The sequence below is a fragment of the Lissotriton vulgaris genome, chromosome 2_1 (genome assembly GCF_964263255.1).
Source record: "Lissotriton vulgaris chromosome 2_1, aLisVul1.2, whole genome shotgun sequence".
Taxonomy (NCBI): domain Eukaryota; kingdom Metazoa; phylum Chordata; class Amphibia; order Caudata; family Salamandridae; genus Lissotriton; species Lissotriton vulgaris.
In genome coordinates, this window is record NC_141687.1 from 132,174,382 (window position 1) to 132,194,513 (window position 20,132).

Consider the following 20,132-nt stretch of genomic DNA (forward strand, 5'->3'; position numbering starts at 1 on the left):
ATCAACAAAAATAAGTATCTCGGAATCTATTTCAACAATAATGGGAGGTATAGCGAATAGCTAGAATAAATCAGAAAGAAGGTCAACACTCTGGCCTTTGTTCTCCAGTTTTTTTGCACCAAATTTAAAGGCCCAATGTTCACATCGATTCTGCAGGAATCCCAAGCAGAGGTTCTTCCAACTTTAACCTACAAAAATGTATCTATCCTCTCACTCATCTCCAGCTCAGATTACGCTGGAGTTTGCCATTGTTAAATTGCCGCCTTTAATATGTGTTGCCATAAACTAAACCTAGCAAAGCTAGACTCCCTGGGCTATTACATATGGTCTGAATTGGAAGCAAAGCATAGCTTACTGGCACAAATGTATCTGTTATAGGCCCTGAGTAATCTTGGTTTAACAAGTGCTTGGGACTTACCCGTAAGCCACTTGGAGTCTAAATACCAGGCTAAAGCAAGCACACAGTTGTTGTCATTGCTTGAGGACAATGACTGCCTCTCTCAACGCAAACATTGTTGTTGCCTCTGCAAAATTATACCAGGCTGAAACCACAGAGCTACTTAAGTGAGTCCTACAGTGATTGGATTAAAGTACAGTTCCTGAAATACAGACTGGGGGTGCAACCCCTCCCAAGTCACTATCCCCTATGGAAAAGACAGGATGCTCAAGACACCTGTGGGCTATGGGACCACAATGATATTATCCAAATACTCTGCTTGTGTACCTTGGTGGGAGCTCCTACGAAGAACAAGGAATGACCGAGGTATAAGGTCCTGCAGGGAGGCAGTGATAGCCTACTATTAACAATAAGATTTAAGGTTGAAGTGTACAATGATAAAATTCTTCCAGAGATTTATGAAAACGGTCGAGGCCAGGGTTCAAGTAGACACAGGGGAGTGGGTGTGACCAGCTTACACATAGCATCTCATAAATCCTGTGCAAGACTTTGTAGAAGGGCTATGTGATAAAGAAGGCCTTATACAAAGTCTAGTAGAGTTAGTGCTATATACTTTAGATAGACTCTGAGATATTGTCAGACACACAAGATAGTTGAGGTGCTACACAGAGTTGCATGGTACTGGAAAGGATAGAGAAGTAAATGGCTGTTTATCAGTGGGGAAATTGTGAATATCAGCATGTATGAAATAAGAGCATAGAAGGAGTATTCTTATTTTGCACAACGACTATAAGCTGGGAGTAGAAGAGCAAAAGAACCATGAAAAATGATGAGAGCAAGAAAGGCACATGGGAGCACACCTGATTTTAATGATTCAGAAAACAAAAGGTGACGAAAATCCAGAATTTGCAATTTCACAAACTGATCATATACAAATGCAAGAAGCTAAACAATAAAAACCCGAAAAAAGTAACCCAAAATAAATGCACACAAAATAATAAAAAAGCAAATAGGATGTGGAAACAATGTCTCCACGTTTGCTTTAAAAACATATAGCATCATGCATTTTGTTGTTTGGAAACAGGCCAATTCTGCGAATCGCGCACTTTGCGACCAGTAAAATGCCTTTGCAGATGCACCAAAGGCATTGCATTGCGATTACCTAAATTGCAAATGATTTTAGGAAATCGCAAATTGCGATTCCACAATACTTTCCTTAATGCAACTTAATATTTAGGAAACGCTAATTACCATCAACTGCAAGTTGATGGTAATTTGCGAAAACTTTGAAAAATGCACAAAAGTGCATTTTTAAAAGTGCCATGTGGGGCACACACATGCCCTTAGGTCATATGTGTGTACCACATGTGTACACAAGCCAATTTTGGTGGTGCATCAGGGTGGCCTTTTGGACCCTAGCACCCATGAAATTGCATGCACAATTTGGGATTACCTATTTATTCGCAAATTGCGCCTGGTTTCCCATTCATTCCTATGGCCCTTTAGGCCCAAAAGGTTCTGTCTACACAGCCAATCATGTGGGGGAATTGGGCAATTTGGTAAAAATCCTGTTTGGTTTGGCCCAGTTCCTGCTGTGTGTCTGGGAATTTGATGTGGTGATGCATCCTCTGCATCATAGCATTGAGGAAAAAGTGAAAAAAGCGCAAAAGTGCACTCTGGGACACCCCTCCTACTGTGGCTATTACCCCCTGAAAACTCCCTAACGCTAGGAGGTGCAGTGAGCACAACACCTGTATGTGTGTGGGAGTGGTGTGAGCCCTGTATGTGGTGTGCTCCAGCATGGGTGTCAGCTCCTCTATCAGCTCCAGGATACTTTCTGGATGCAGCCTGTAGTGCACATGGATGTCCTCCTCAGTGCGTTGGAAGGGGGTGATGCGTGTCCTGTAGAACCTCTCCTGGCATCTCCTTCTCTTTTCAGCCTCTCTCGATACGCAGCTTCCTGGCTATAACATAAAGCCCAGCCATTGTGAGAAGCCACTGTTGCATTATGGGCCACTTTAAATAGGTTGCACCTAATTACCACCTGGCCAGAGTTGGTGGTATCTGAGAAGTGCAAATTAGCGATTTTTGAGAATTCGCTATTTGCGACTTTTACCTACATAGGAAATTCTGAATTTGCATATTGCATGACGGTATTTGCGATTTTTGCAAATACTGAGACGCAGCTTGCGAATTTGCAAATTTTTTCGCAGAATCCATTACACGCAAAATTGGTAATCACTGATTTTGCGATTAGCAATTTTGCATAGGACATTACTTATCTACATCACACACTTTTGTGCACGCAAACACCTGGAATTCTGCGAATTTCGGGGTTTGCGAACGCAAAAGACCTACCTATATATGGCCCTCCATTGTGAATATGGAGATGTTGGGTTAACGGCCGATTTTGCATGTTAACACCTCCCTTGACTGCCATTAGCGATAAATATCACTAACAGAAGTAGCAATCTTTTACATGGACGTTTTCACCAAAAAGCTGTTGCTAATGGCTGTTAGCGACAGCTTGGTAACACAGTGATAATAATATCGCTGCATTAGTGGCAGAAAAGTGCAGCTAATGCGGATATAAGTCCTTCAGAATATGCCCCTGAGTCTTTCTGTTGCTCAAATATTGCTAAAAGAAACTTTGCAACATCATGTATGTCCGTGATCATATGTTATTTTCTATAGAATCATCTTCTCATGTCTTTCAGCGTGAATTTGGCATTGCAAAATATTTTTCTACTCTTTGTATGACTATATATCAGTGCTTTAGATGAGCCGGTGGTGTCCAGTGCTCTGTACAGGCACTTTATTTTCTATGCCAGCACTGATGGAGGGTGACGTTGTTTGTCTAATTTAGAAACAAGCACAACAGTTGTTTATTAATTCAATATATTCAAAATGAGTAATGCCTGCAGTCATTCTTATAGATTTGTGTGCCTAGAATAGTCTAAATCGTCACACTTGTAGAAGTGTGATGGAAAATGGTTGTGTTAGTACTGTCACTGCAACTCTATAGAGCAAGCCACAGGTGACTCCTCGAGGGACGGTGGGGTGGGGCAGGGAGGGGCATGGTGGGGGTAGTAATCACCGGAATGAGGCAGAACGAAGTTGAGTAAATAAATAAATAATTAAAACGAATTACATTGCGCTCTGCATCGCCGATATGGCATTGTAGCGCGCGCAATGTAATTTTTATTATTTAATTATTTATATATACAACTCTGTTTGCCACATTCCGGAGTTTACTACCCGCCACCCTGTCCGCCACCCCTCACTACCCACAACACTGCCTCGAGGAGCCGCTACTGGTGAAAGCTGCAGTGGCCTCCTGACGAAAGCACTGACACTAATTGTTTAATAAATTAAGCACTGCTGTCTTTTCAAGATCTGTGCAATCCTTTTCATGGAGGAAAAATAAACTAAATTTTATGTTTCCTTAAATCCCTTTTCTATTTTCTTTTTCAAGTCTTCTTTCCTCCATCACAGCAGTGCTCCTGCCCAGGCACCACCCTCTCCTTGCTGCTCTATCCTTTCCTGGCTCTCAGACTTTCTCCCATGATCCCCTCCCGCAGCTACACTCTGTCTCCTCTGTCTGATCATAACCACTGGCATTCTCATTCAAATCTCTCCATTTTGGGCTAATTCATATTTACCCTCCACCCCTCCCCCATTAATCTCCTTCTCTTGCTCCTTTCACCCTCAACCTGCTCATGATTCCCTCTTCTTTTTTTCTTTTCAGTCCTTTTCCTCCCCACTCTTCTTTGTTTGTCAACAGAATAGCTTAGGTACTGTGCTTCCTGTGTTTTGTTCTTTTTTCAATAAACTTGTTTGAAGAGAGGAAACATCGTTTGACAGCAAAGGCTTTAGGTAATCAAGGCCTCATTTATGGGTTGCTTGCCGTGTGGCAGCACAGCAGGCATTGCTGCTGCCCTGTCCTGCGCTGGCGAACAATGGGCTGCCGCGCGCCAATGCAGGCACCTTTGCAACATGGTGCAAGGGTGGCTGCTTTGCGGGGATGATTATTTTTGTGCAGGAAGGGAAACATTACTGCACAAAAACAATCACAAGAGGCTTTTTCCTCTTTTTATGTGTGCTGCAGAATGCAGAATGCAGCACACATAGAAAGAGGAAAAACGAGAAGAAATAAAGATATTTCTCAACGTTGTGCCTCCCTTACGCCTCCCCTGGGGAGGCCTACATTTTTGGCGCTGCCTCAGACTTACAATTTCTCGTACATTTTGAGCAGTGTAGAAAAAACATGGATGTTTCTGGGCACGCTCCCAGCAACACCCATGGAACGTTCCATTCACATAGTTTTCCACCTGACAGGGGCACATATATATATAAGGCCTTATAAATATGCTAGTGGCACATTGCGCTATCGGAACGTAATAAAATTGACTTTCCGTTGACGCAAATGTCCCGGAGAGATGAGGCCCTCAATTGTTTTAGAGCTAATTTTTGGTGATTTGTTTTTTTGCTAAGGTTGTTAATGCATTAGTTGAAACAAGTGAATGATGATATGCCCTGCCCTATAAAACTTTGCTTGCAGACTCAGTGCCTCACTTTGAAGAGTGCAAAAGTAAGCGAGACCTCAGCCACATTTTAGTAGGTCCTATGGAGCAAGCATACAACAGCTGGACAAGCTTTGCTCTTTCCTTGCCTGCCTAATTTGAAAATGGCAATAGCCCCAGCAGCCCAATATTGTGAATCTATTGTTTAGTGGCGATAATCTGAATCCGATGATCAATAGAAATTCCCTAGCGGATAGCAATCCCAGCTCTGCCCGATATCTTGCAAAAAATGTTTTAATGTGAGGCTAGAGAAATCCAATTATTGCCTTGGAATGCAAAAGGTCCTAAATGTTGAAACATTTTTTTCAAGCCATTCAAACTAAGCAGTTTTTTTTATGCCAACGTTTCCCAGACTTATTACAAAGTAAATCCAAAGAAGAAAGGTGAAAGTTTCAATATGAATACTGCTGATACTAAACTTACCTTTTTATAGATTAACTCTAAGATACTTACGTGCACTATTCTCTACTGAATATGCTTACTTCAGACTTATAAAAATATTGAAAAATCTCCTAGAAATATTGCATTCAACATTCATAAGACAGGTTTAACATGCTTTTGTAGTGAATTCCTACTGAGGCCCACTGTAGTTTCCCCTTATTTTAGTCTAACTCCACGTTGCAGACCACATTTGCTTTGCACAGCCGCACCGAACACATTTATGTTTGTGCCACAATATTATTTTAAAAAGAGGCTACACATGTTAATATTGTCATTAAACTCTTCTCTTGGGATTCAGCCTGAGCATTTCATAAAAGGTCAAACAGCATAGTGCCATGTTTTTCTGTGCCAGGTAAAACATTAGAAACAACACAGAGGAACAGCTGCTGTTTTCAAAAGAGGCGCTTTTATTAATTTACACAGACACTTGCCTTTTGAATTCAGAGAGGAGGATTCTAGCTGAGGGCAAAGGTCTGGGTACAGATGCCCCAACCGTGCGTAATCTGAGATGAAGACCACCTAACTGCAAATTCCAGGAATGGGGGCAAATTCTAATCCCAGAGATCACTGATGTGCTCATGTAGTGAGGCTTAGGCAGATGTAATCACCATGGTAGGGTTTTTCATTGTGTATATTTACTCGTAAAGCTGAGTACTTTGCTCAGTTGCATATATTTTCTAATTGCAGCACAGTTGCTTCATGATAGAGCACGAGAGCTTCAATAAATATTGTAAACTTTCCTTGTGTCTTTCTTTTGTTTATTATGGACATGCATGTGTGAGAAAATGCAAGGTGATGATCTGTTTCCACGGTTCCTTTGGGGACTAGCGAATTGTGTTCTGGGGGTCCAATTTACCTGTTACTCTGGGAAGGTTAGGATGGCAGATACGGCACCGTGAGCTAGTCTGATTGGGGCCATAGGTACTGATGTGGTATGGTGACGCAGTCCCAAAATTCTGACGTCCTGTGATAACAGGTATAGTTCAGTTTCCAAACAGACTCCCTTCAACACTTCTTGTTAGGTTCATCCCTATGAATTACAACATTAGTCACTTGCAGTCATATCCATCTAAAACTATCTTAAGCAAATAAAAGAAGGATGATCTTTTAATGTTGTTCCTACTGGTAGATCTGTCATCTTTAGGCTGGTCTTTCCCACAATGTTTTACATTTTGGCTCCCATTTTTGCTGATTCTTTTTGTTGGTCTTAGGACTCTGAGCACTTTACCACCACTAACCAGTGCAAAAGTGCATGTGCTTCTCTCCTAAACATAATGGCATTGGTGTATACCTGGTTGGCATATTTGTTGTACTGTTAAGCCCTTTGTAAAGTGGTATACCATATACCCAGGGCCTGCACTTCAAATGCTACTATTGGGACTGCAGTAGTGATTGTGCCACCCACAGAAGTAGCCTCTTTAACATGTCTCAGGCCTGCCACTCCGGGGCCTGTGTTTGCAATTTACTGCAACTTTGACTTGGCATTTAGAACTACTTGCCAAGCCTTAAACTTCCCTATTATTACATATAAGTGACCCATTAGGTAGACCATAAGCACCCATCAGAACAGGGTGCTATGTAAGTAAAAGGGTAGGTCATGTACCTTTATGTTTTGCTTGTCCTGGTAGTTACTAACAGCCTATTTTGTTTTTCACTACTGTGAGGCCTACCCCTCACATACCCCAGCATTGAGAATTTCTTAATATATTTTTAAGCTGTAATTCCTGATCAGAGAGGACTAGCTTTTTCATGTTTGACATTATTGGAATGGTATTGATAAATCATCTTACTAGTGAAGCTGTATTTAACATTACTGTTTTAGAAATGCCAGTTTTAGAATGTGGACATGCCTCTGTACCTACTGCTCTTTGGCCTGATAGTCTGTCTCCAATACACGTCTAGGTTGGGCGATAGCTGCACTTTGATCATTTGTTCTAGACAGACACAAACACAGGAAGGGCTGGGTGTGACTGAGCACTCATCTGAATTCATCTGCATTCTGATAGCTTTCATGAACTGGAAGGGGAGAGGTGGCTCATTTGAATAGGCTTTGTCCTGCACCCACTCAAAGCAGTGATTCTCCCCATCCAACCCATCCAACCAGGGTTAGCCTGGCAGACAGGAATTGGTTGAAAGGGATCCTTGTGCACTTCAGAGAGTTCCTTTGAAGTCACCACGACTCAACTGCACTGATTTTCGGGAAGGACTGATTTCCTGCTTGTTGCCCAACTGCCTGTTGCTCCCTAACTGTGCTGGAAGGAGAGCTGGACTCTGCTTTCCCTACAAGTGATTCCCAAGGGCTTGCTGGCTTGCCTCTTGTTTTCTGAAGTCTCAGGGACACAAAAGACTTCCTACAATTTGACTTGTGCTGCTGAATTCTGCCTTCTGTGCATTGTGCATTAGGTGCCCCTCCAAGCTCTGGGCCACAGGCTTCTTCGCACTGAGACTGCACCGCTTGCTCGTAGGATCAGCGTGAGCTGCCTCAGAATCATGTCCATACAGAGTCTGCAGTGACAGCCGCAAAAAAGTGGTGGAGGGAGGGAGTGCAGGGGAAGAGTGGGAGGAGGTGTAGGGAGGGAAACTATAATAATAATATATTTTTTTTAAGTTAAGCTTACCTGCTACGGCCTGCCTCCCACGTCGCACCTCAGTGCCGCGACTTCCTTGTCCCAGCAGACATTGTGACTATATCACAGACAGCCTGTCCAATACTCTGCGCTGCAGTGCAGTGCAGTGATTAGCCTGATTGGGCTGGAAAAGACGCTCTGGTCAGGTCAGGTAGTATGTGGGGTTTTTAACCGGGTTGCATTGAAACGTGTGCATATCTTTTTTGGTTAAACTGAGACAGCCGGCCAGACTCATATGCACACTTAGGAGGTGCACATAGCTTTCCTGCTCCACCTTTCCATGCCCCGGCCTACCCCTCACTGCACAAGCTGGCTGAGCCTGAGGCCTAAAAATAAAAGGATCATAACATATTGTTTTATTTTTTGCTGATGGCTCTGAGCCAGTGGGGTGATGCTCCTCCGCCATTGCTGAGAAGCTGTCCCTGACTGTCTGTCATCCATTACACCCAGCTGATCCTTCACGCCCAGAGGATCGTCGCTAGCAATGCTCCACTTTTTCCTGGAGACCCTCTCCCCCACGAACAGGGCACTTCGCTCACCTTTAGAAGATAAAATAAGTTCAGCGGGACCTGTTTGGAACTGTATCCGATCCGTGCTTCATTGAGGTTGGCCTGGACTTTGGATTTACCCCTGTCTAGCGCAATCTAAAGTAGCTGTTTGGCGCTATCGACTTCTAAGAAATTCATTTTTAATCTTTGAAAATTCATAACTCTGGTTCTAGAAAATTGGATTTTTGTAGATTCAGTTTTGTTTTATTCTTACAAATATAATCTATATCTTTAAACAAGTATGGAGTCTTTTTGTGGTGTATTCATTGTGTTACTGTGTCTGTGTGTTGCACAAATACTTTATACATTGCCTTTTAAGATAAGCCTAACTTCTCTGTGCCAAGCTACCGGATAGTGAGCATAGGTTATCCTATTGCGTATCTAGCTTACCCTCACTGGAGTTATGGTTCCTGCCTGACCTGGGTGGATACCTCAGCCAACCAGGAATCCTATTACTTACACCTCCAAAGTAGTAAATGTTCCCCACATGACTACAAGAAGATCACAAAACCACCGAGAACTCTGGGGATTTATTAAAGCCTGTCACTATTCTATATAATAACAAACTGCTCAATTCTCAATACTCTTTAAAGTAGCTTGGTATGCAAGCAGAATTCTACAACACATTAAGGTATAATAAGATGAATTGACATTCCTTTGATCTCTTCATATTAATACTGTTAATAACCACATACACCAGAATGTCACTTAAAAACAGAACTAGCTAAAGTCACACAATTGACCATATGTGGGAAAAGGAGAATTTGTATAAAGTGTATACGAAGACATTATGTTTGTACATAGCAGATGAAACAAAGATTCAAGTGGGTGAATCTGAAAATTTCTCTTCTTCTTTTGTCTTCAAAACCTGAAGGCGTTGCATTAAGAGAAAACAGTGGGAGACCCAATCCACCCTTGGAGGCTTGGAGGCTTGGGCAGACAATCTAACATTGGCATTGCATTAAGGCATGCCATTAGACCTAGTTGCTTATCTTCAGTGATATCAAAACCAATAAATACAGATCTTTACACCACATTTGATCATAATTCACAGCACACATCAAAGCATAAGAAATTTGACCTAAGATATTTTAATAAATATTCAAATAAAAAACATAAAGTTAAACATGCCGGCAACCAAAAAATGAGAGTCTTGTGTAATACACATACAGCAATGTACCTCTTATGCCCAATAAGGCTCAAATTGTTTTTCCTTTATGGTAAATAACCCATGGGTACCTGAGCATCAATATCCATACCCAGCCAGATCACTGCAAATGGTATCAAAGGTTCAGTCAGTCTAACAGTGGTCAGTTATATTTTATACAGTAGTCACATCCATTGCTTCGATTGCTCAAGCTGTTATTTCAGTGCATTCTAGGATAGGAGTTATAGTCAAGCTGAAAAGTGAGCACTGCTGTAACCACAGATCAGATGTACCCCATAGACCATTACTTAAACAGGGTCATTCAGAGTTGGCAGATATGATACATCAGTCAAAATGTGGCAGATGCTCTGTCATTTGAAGGTGGGAGATGCACCAGTTGTCCCTCACTCAAGACTCATCTGGCTCCACCAGCAGACACCTTTGACTGATGGTCAGTCAGCTATGGCCTTGTTGGCCAATGTAAGTGATAACCTCTGCCCTATTTAGGGCAATCTTTCCACCATTCATTATTGCTGTTCTGGACTGCTAGAAAAAAACTGGTGGTCCGAAACAAGAAACAACAGAAATGACTAAATACGCTGGGAGAAACTCCAGAACATCTGGACATTTTTTTTTTCTTGCTGCTTTCCAAAATTTGACCTCCTCGTTGGGGTTTTGCTTTCGTACAACAAAACAAATGCGAAATCATGCATGGCGGCTGGCTGGCATTCATACAGAAGCATTTTCAGCAAACTGGTCGCCACTGTGATGTCCTAACAAGCAGCTTGACACATTCTAAAGAGCCTCTTAACATTCCACATATATAATGTTCGATCAACCAGTGCTAGGTTGTTTTTACTCAATCAAAAGAGGTGTTTGTAAAAATGAAATCTCTCACCTGATTGGTAGCGATGGGTCTCCCGCGTCCCACCAGTCCTTGGGTGGGCTAATGTACATGCACCACAATTCCCAGCTGTAACCATGAGCAGAATTCTCATAACGCTGCACTTCGAACGTGTCCTGCTTAATATTGTCAATTGAAGGAAGAATGACTCGTTTATAATCTTGTTGAATCCGAGACAGAACTGGCTCAGCCCTGCATAAACAAAGAAAAAAGAACAGGTAAGAACATTTTCATTATGATGTATTTTGTGAATATCTTAACTTAGACACATTTCGAAGTATCGGGGCATTCTCAGTCTGAACAAACACAATTATTATGTTCATTTAAGCATATTTCAAACAGTTCTGACCCATCACCCTTGTCACTTCTGAGTTATGAGAAAAACCAAACAGAAAAGTAGAAGCTGGAGAGACAATAAATCTGAAGGAAAAAATGGAAAGAAAAGTGGGTTAAACTTCATCTGGAAAATGAAAGGTTTTTTTTATTTTTATTTTTTTTTATTTTTTTATTTCAAAATATTTTATTGAAAGTAAATTTTTCATATCAACATTCTTCAGCCTTTGCAAGAATTCTTCTAGTTTACCACAGCACATATCAGTTCAGCCTACAAGAATTTCCTGAATAGAAGGCAGTTCACAGTTGCCTTCAGCTCAGATCCAGGAGGTGAGGATGTTCAAATGATTTGGGGAATTCAATTCCTGCAAAGTCCTGACATTTAGGGGCCTGAAGTATGACCCTTCCAATTTGTGAGTCGCAAACTGCGTTGTTTTGCGACTCGCAATTTTGGACTCGCAAATTGGAATTTACAACAATGTCTCAGACTCTATTTGCAATGCCTAATTGGGTCGCAAATTGCTTGTCTCATTAATATTCATGAGACAGGTGCAATTTGCGACCCCATTGGGAAAGGTTAGCACTCCCAGGGATGGTGGCCTGCTGGGGTCAGCAAACCACCATGTCTGTGACTGATTTTTAAATAAAGAAGGTTTTTTTTCAAATGCAGCCCGTTTCCCTCAAAGCAAACTGGGTTACATTTAAAAAAGCCAATTGAAATATTACTGTTTCATTTTTTAAGTGTAGGCAGAAAGTGGTCGTGGGAGCACTGCTTGCACTCAAAACATATTTTCAATGCCAGTCACAAAGGAGTAGGGGTCCCCTGGAAACCTCTACCCATTCGCGAGTGGCTTAACACCAATTTGAAATGAGTGTTAAACTGCAAGTGTTTTGCGGCCTGCGAAACAATCTTACATTGAAGTGTGAGTCGCTATTAGGAAAGGACGCACTTGGCTGGCCCCTTCATAATAGCGACTCGCAAACCCTATTTTGTGAGTTGGTAATAGGTTAACGACTCACAAAATTGGGTTTGTAAAGACCTATTTTGTGGGGTCAAATAGGCCGATTTCTCGTTTGCGTCCACAAAAAAACGCTTGTACATCTAGCCCTTAAACTTCTAAAGCTTAGCAAAAGTTAAAATGCAGTGAAAAGTATGCCTGGCCTAAATGCACTATAAGCTATATTTTCTCTTTTGAACTGTCCAAAATAGAGACCAGGAGCTGTGACAAAAAAGATATATCAATGAAATTGCATTTAATATCCCAAATGAAAACAAGTATTTGCTATGGGTAAATCAAAGTGTGATAAGTGATGGTGAGGAGCAAAAAGTTTCGAAAAAGTTCCCACTTGTCAGCTGGTATTCTGCATAGGAATGTCCTCTTCCATTGGTTTATGTTCCTGGAGCTACACAGGGGATCAGCCTTATGATCCTTGGAGGTCTTTCTGTCCATGGATATCAAGTAGAAGGGGGTCAGCCTCCTCAGGGCCTTATCACAGGCCACAAATGCCAAGTGCCACAGGTTTAGTTTTCCTGATATTCCTTTGCAGGTCCAGCAGTGTTCTGAAGAAGTCTGGTTGAGGGTCCAGGGTTGTAGTGTTTAGCAGCCTCTGGATAGGGGACACTCTCAGACATTGCTAGTTCTTCTTTTACCAAGGAAGTAAAAGTTCCCAGGCCCTGACATACCCACTTTTGTATTAGGACTTGTTTGCTTTATTGACAACAGGGAAAAATTGAAATGCACGAGAGCACGTCCAAGATAGGAGGGTATTCAGCCACACTAAACTGGGCTTTTTAGGCTGGGGTTGTGAGTCGGGAGTGTACAATGATACTCCGAGTGTCCTCATACATCTAACACTAAAATCCAGTATGAAGAAGACACTATTTTGCTTATTGCTTTTTCTTTGCCTTTAGTGCAGATTCATTTTTAACGGTGCACTCAGTCTTGTTTTTGCTTTGAGTTGTGGTTTTGCGGCGTGAGAACTAAAAGTTAATAGTCCACGCTGGTATACACTTCTGAAATAATTTTAGCAAGCTCCTGTTCATGATCTTAAACAGGACCAGGTGTTAACCACTGGCACACAGGCAGAACTGCAGTTTTTCCTTTAGTGTTCCTAAGAGGTATCAAGAAACTTTGTCAATATTTCCTATAAATTTCATTGCAAAACCAAGAGCCAAAGGAGCTCTGCACTCGTTCAGTATTTGTTTTAACACCTCCACTCAAATGAGAGTGTGCAATGTGTAGTAGTATAGATACCTACAAAGATTGTTTCCATCTAGTAGACTCTTCCATAGGTGGTACCAACCCAAGGGGAACATACATCGGGGCCTCATTTATGAAGCTGTGCGTCACTTTACGCCGCCGGTGCATCACTTTTTGTGACGCACCAGTGGCGTAAAAAATGCCCAGAAAAGTTACATTGTTTACAAAAAAGAAACTCCAGGAGAGTTTTCTATCTAGTCTTTTTGGGGAGTTTGAAGCTTTAAGAAACATTGGGGTCTGCGACCCAGCTTCTTGTATCATCCTGTCTAAAAAAAATGCATCTAATCACCCGGTATTGGACAATAAACATACTGTTAAATCCCAAATTGCTGCCTCCTAATATGTGGGAATATGAGGTAGTGCCAACCCGCCTAAATTTGTGTTAAGCTGTAACACTGCGAGTCTGCCTCTAGAAGCTTTCTTGTTCCATACAAACGACCTGAACGTAGGTTCAAGCCCTTTAAAATAGCGGATATTAATCTTATTGGGTACTTTAGAAAACAAAAATATTAAAAGCGGATTTATAGACATCTTAACAAGTGCAACTTATCAAGGTTAACTGGAGACATGACCAATTTTTCAATAATTTCAGAATTTTTCTACCTGTTGCCTCGTAGTTCAATTTAAATAGCTGCCCATATTGACCTGTAACAAAGATCCCCAGATACCGTAAAGGATCTGATAGAAGAGCCTGCTGTTTTAAATTTGCTGGGAGAAAATCCATACCTGTGTTCAACGTTAAAATCTCACTTTTGTTTTAGTTGATTTTATAGCCCCCAATAAGTTCAAATTGGCTAAAGTCGGCTAGGGTCTGATCCAAATTCTGCCTAGGATATAGAATAACGTCATCAGCGAACAACTTTAATCTTGCCATACCCTGAATCGGGGCTTGGATATCTGTGTTAGCTCGGATTGTAATGGCCAAGGGTTCTATAAAAAAGTAAATGACAAGGGAGAAAGCAGACACCCTTGACTGGCCCCTCGATTGACTGCTGACCCTACTTGTGTTGCATTAATTACCAACTGAGGCTGGGCCCTCTGATAGATGTTCCGAAGCATAGTCATAACTTGAAACAGGACACCAAAACCTACCCAGACCATCTAATAGGGTGTCTCAATTAACCAAATCGAACGGTTTATCAGCGTCAACCATCATAATACAAGCCGGCGTCTTGTTGATACTAAAATAATCGAGCGATTGAATCAAAAACCCGGTATTGGAAGACATAGTCCTTCCAGCAGTGTCTAACAATCTCACTGTAGAGAGGAAGCAACTGTCTCAACTGAAGGAGGAAACCAGTATTACAATGGATGTCTCTGCTATTCAGTATTAATTGTAAAAATCTTGCAAGTGTCATCCAAGATTATTCAAAGATGAAGCCTAATGTAAGGATGCAGATGTTTTTTTTAATTGTTTTCCATAACTGTGCCTAGGAGTTTATTTTCTAGACCCCATGGCATTAAGGACTTAGTTAATTTACCTACATGAGACAAAGAACATGGTAATTTGCAACCCGTGCCCCCTACAATCCACTGAACATTACTTGAATAAAGTGCATACTAGGTAACAGTCTGTGCTGTGAGACTTCTCTGAAATAGTTATTGGACCCTAACCCCTCTTTCATCACTAGGAAACTATGAATATATTTCCAAAAAATAGTGAAAATTCATATCCTATTCTGGCACACATGAAATGAATGGCAACTATTTTGAAAATAAACAAGTTTGTGCTGACTGTATTTTAAGGATTCTTTTCCTCAATATTACCACTCATCCTTTCGCTAGGTCAACTAAACAATATTTAGCGTAAGATAGAAGCCTGATCGAGGTAATACATAATGTGAACCTGCATATCTTTTATATATGATTGAAGCAATGTTCAGTAATGAACTAGCAGATGCTGTTCTTGTCTCTGCAGCTAAGCTGTCCTTGAACCAGAAGATAAGGACGACTCAATGAGCCATCTCTATAGTCTTCAGCAAGGAATTGTTTTCACAGCTACTGCATGACCCTTAAAAACTCAATCTTGAGTCACCAGATTGAAGTTCCTCTCTAGCCAAAAATGCTACATTCCAGTTTATATACTCTTTCTGAATATTATTGAGCATTTTCAAAATAAACAATTAGCACAATAGCCCTTTAAACTTTCACCTACTTATAGTCTGTGAAAGACTGCTTACTGTTTGAAAACAACAACTGAGAAATAAAGATGCTAACTTTTATGAAGTCTTGTCTATATTTTAATGATAAAAAAGCAATTCCTAATGCAAAAATAAATCTCAGTATATTCAGCCAGCTGATTACACATGTCTGCTGCTCTGACCATGATGGAAGCGCCTCCCCTCCATTGTTTCTGGAAGGGAAGAACCTTGATAAATTTAGCATTGCTGGAGCGTAGAAGCCTCACTGGGCTGTATTCCTTAATTCATTCATTAGGGTACCCAGACCCCTGTTGTGAAGGGCTTGATGAATACATTATCCATTGATGTTGAAGTCGCTTCCAAAATGATGACATTGATACATGTTTCGGCCTTTATATAGTAGGCGGACTGCCATGTTGTGCATTATTTGCAGCCTGGAAGTTATTCTCCTAACCCCTGTAACTTGGGCATTATATGCGAGCAAGTGAAGAAACTTCTTCAACATGCGGAAGATCCAGAAACAAGCTTTCACCACTGTTGATACCTGTGCCCCAAATGAGAGTTGGGGGTCAAACATACTGCCCAAATTTCTAGCCTCCGCCATTGGAGGGGGTAGGGAGAATGCTGTTGGGTCAAGATCCTACACATCCTGGAAGGGGATCCAACCCAAACAATAAGATTCCCATTTAGTCTGAGTTGTATAGCAGTTTGTTGGCGTTCAACCAATCAAGCGGCACAACCATGCAACAAGCAAATGTAGCCTTTGCTTTGGTGTAAACTCCTTCATACATGAGTAGGAGTTGGGTATAAAGCATATGAGATGATATTGATGTTAAAGGATTCAACCAAATATGCCAGAGGAGACATGTAAATGTTAAATAGTGTGAGACTCCCGACTTCAACCTTTTTGCCCCTGAGGCAAACGGGTAAATCCAGACCACCTGTTGTCCTCTTTCAAGGAGGGAGCCCAGCCCACTTAGTGCAGAACCTGTCACTAAAAGATGTTCTAAACTGTGCCGCAAGATGTTATGATCTACTATATCAAGTATAGAAAATAGCACCAAAAGGTGTAAAGCGGCAACTGTGTATATCCAGCTGCGCCTGACCGGGATGAAGTCACAAGTTCAGGAAGACCATGATGGAGCACTGACCGGCTAAAGGGGCCCAGATGTGTCATGCAGTTGAAGCAATGCTTTGGTTCCAAGATGCGGCGAGGCTGCGGTGTGAGGTACTATTTCATTGACGTTGAGGATCCTGTCAGCGATGGCTTTGACTGCAAAGTCTGGAGTCCGGGATGCATTGCACAGTCGAGGTGATGCATTGGTTTCAAGGAGCTGCAAGGTTGAGATGCGGAGTCCATCGTCGAGGCTGCCTTTGACGTGGGATGCGAGGGACTGTGCCAAGGATGCATCACACATCAGCGGTTCCAAAGGTGATGCGGGCTGGGCCAGCAAAGAAAGTCTTTCCTAGAGGTCTAAACCATGTAGCAGCTGAGATACGTTGGTTCTGCTCTGGGTTGTGCCGTGCTGCAAAGGAGATGCCTTGGTTCCGTTGGGTCCACAGAGGTTCGCTAAGCACCTTAAGCCCACTCCCAATGGTCTGTGGTGGCACCACTTGACAGGCTAGTATCACAGATGGCAGAGTCCAGGTGAAGATACAAGGCTGTTGGAAGCATGGTAAAGCCCTGAGGCTTCAGATCAGGAGACCAGCCAACAAACCAAGTCACTGTGGGTTATGGGTTCAAGAGATACAGGTCCCATCCTTCTCATCCAGGCAGGAGGGCAGCAGACAGGAAGTCAGCACAGGTAAGCAGAATCCAGCAGATTGGCAGTCCTTCAGCAGCACAACAGTCCTTCTTCCTGGCAGAATATCCACAGGCTCAGAAGTGTATTGAAATGGTGGTACCCGAAGTCTAGTATTTATACCCAGTTGTGCCTTGGATATGGGGGAGAAGCTTCTAGAGGTTTGCCTTCGAAGTTCCCAGGCATTCTGCCTTCCCTGTCCTGACTCCATACCAGCTACAGGGTCTATACAGCCCTTTGTGTGGAGCACGACAAAACCTAAAGGCCTATCCAGGTGTAATTGGGTCTGTGCCCAGCTCCTATCTCCCATCCTGCTAGTTATGGCCCATCCTGGCACGCCTTAGCTCCCTATTGTGTGTGGTTGTCTAGGTGGAATATACAAAGCTCCTCATCAATCATCTGATCAGAGACAGCCTATAAGCACTAAATAGCTAAGGAAAGAAAATGCCAACGTGGCATTTTCAGAATTTATGTTTAAAATTTGACTTCACCGTAAGTAAGGATTTTAAATTGAGGTTCCTGAGATACCAAACATGAACTTGTTATATTTTTCCATTTCGAAATTACTCTTAGAAAATGGAATAAGGCAACTCTAACTTTATTCTATGGGAGATATAGGCCTTGCAGTAGTGACCTACAAACTTAAGTGTTTGTCACTACTGGGAAATGTAAAACGTAAAAGTACATGTCGTACTTCTAAAATAAATTGCACCCTGCTCTCTAGACTGTCTAGGGTCTACCCTAAGGAGGACATGTATGTATTACAAAGGAAGGTTTAGGTCTGGCAAAAGGTTTATTTTGCCAGTTTGAAACAGCAGTTTAAAACTGCATACACATAGGTTGCAATGTTTAAAGGGCTACTTAAGTGGGTGGCACAATCAGAGCTGTAGGCTAACTACTAGCACATCTAGTGCCACTTTACTAGGGAGTTGCAAATAAATTAAATTTGGCAATGGGGTATGAGACAATATTACCATGTTTTAAGGAGAGAGCACAAGCACTTTACCACTGGTTGCAGAATCCTAAAGCCATCAAATAGGAAATCAGAACAAAATAGAGGAAGAAGGCAAAAATTTGGGGGCCAGCCCGCCCTAGGGTTGACAAGTCTAACCCAATATATTAGAAGGTTTATGTACTTCCACTTTAGCGATAGTTGCCTTTGTTCAAAGGGTATTTTCCAATGACAACCTAGCATGGACCATACACAGGCCACTGTACATCATATATACCATTTATAATTTATAAAAAGAAATAAGCAGAGAAAGACCTGAAGCTGTTCTTAATGATTAATTCATGCTTTGTTCCGATGCTATCCAGCCTAATTAGGGTCTTGCTAAGAGTGGGACGTCTTGCAGTGAATGACACCCAGAATTCCGTGTGATATCCAGGTGCTGGAAAAGGTGCCTCCAGAAAACGCATGGGAAGGTCCCATATTCCCTGAATTGCCCATGACAATGCTACCACAATTACCACATGGGGGACACTGGGAGGGGCATGGGAGAGTTCAAGGGGGAGAGGAATGGGCTGCAACAAAAGTGGGTGACCTGTTTAGTATGGGAGAGCTCCTCCCATTTGAGGAATTCTGGGTGGAATTTAATCTTACATGGGGTCACTTCCTGCTCCATAGAGAAGTAACAGCAGCATTTCATAATCATTGGAAGGATGGTGCATCCGAACCACAGCATCATACGAGCTGGTAGTCTATTGCCCTCTCCACCAGTACCTTTTAGTCGGTCACATGCCTATATAGGGCGATTCGAGAAGATATGCTTTCTCTATCAAAGGCGCTGAAAGACTGCTGGAAAGGAGACCTGGGAGTACCTATACCGGAGCGTGACTGGGAGGTAATTCTGGCCAGAAGCCCAAAGGTTTCCAGGAATGCCTGGTTCAAACTGATCAAGTAAATGTTACACAGAGCATACCTCACTCTGGTGCGCATTCACAAGTACTTTTAGGTGGTCCATGCAGTGTGCCCACGATGCAGGGAGTTGGGGGCTGGACTCCTCCACATGATGTAGTCTTGCCCCTCACTCTTGACTTATTGGGAAGAGATTAAAATAACTGTAGCAGCAGTTATAAAATTGGAGGTTCCTACCTCTCCTGGGCATTGCTTACTAAGCTAGTTCCCACACACTTAGAGAAAAAACAAAGTCACTAGCAGGTTACGAGATCTGGCTTTCATACTAGCGCAAAGGAGACAGGGCCGGCCTTAGGCATGTGCAAGCTGTGCACCTGCACAGGGCCACCAAATCCCAGGGGCCACCACGCCAATATAAATCCTTAATATAATAATCCTTTGAGGATGGATACATATTTGTGTGGTGGCTCCGGCAGGGATTTGGTGGCCTCTGGCTCTGTTCCACTTCCAAACACCCTGACCCCCCCTCTTCACCGGCCTCCGTGCTCCGCCCCGCCCCGCCCGGACCCCCTCTTCCGGGGCCTCCTACCTACACTTCCTGCCCAGGGCCACCATGAGCCTAGAGCCGCCCCTGAAGGAGAATCACTGGGAACTGGAACACGCCGGGGGGCCCACGTGTGGCCACTTAGGGCAGGAAATCAGAGAAATGGGCAGGAAGTGAGGGGAGAGAGATGTTGAGAGATGCTATTAGGGGACTAGGCACCTTGGATGTGGCCCAGGTCTGTGAGGCATTGGTAGATAGTCGTGTACATCCGGAGCCCTGTAGCGTCCCCTGCGGGATTGCCTGCTCCTGCCTCTCATTAGTGCGCATGGCATCAGAAACAGTGAGCTGGTAACCTCAATGACCTCAAGTGTTGCAATACTCAGCTGGGAATTACTATTAACTTATCCTTCTTTCTAGATCGTAAATGGGCATGGGAATATGGTTCTAAACTTGCACAATTGTACAAAATAATTTATGGGGGGCAGTGGGAGAGATGGGGGTTTGCATGCTTGAAAAGGTTGCAGGTATGCATGCAGTGCACCTGAA

The 20,132-nt window shown here is 42.6% G+C and overlaps 1 protein-coding gene across 1 annotated transcript in view; it reads right to left on the reverse strand.

The window, feature by feature from the left end:
• GALNT17 (polypeptide N-acetylgalactosaminyltransferase 17) overlaps positions 1-20,132 on the reverse strand; it is a 1,810,367-nt gene that overhangs the window by 824,738 nt on the left and 965,497 nt on the right. Inside the window, exon 5 of the mRNA XM_086954581.1 lies at positions 10,642-10,839. Within this exon, the coding sequence (XP_086810707.1) occupies positions 10,642-10,839 (198 nt within the window). The remainder of the gene's footprint in view (positions 1-10,641; positions 10,840-20,132) is intronic.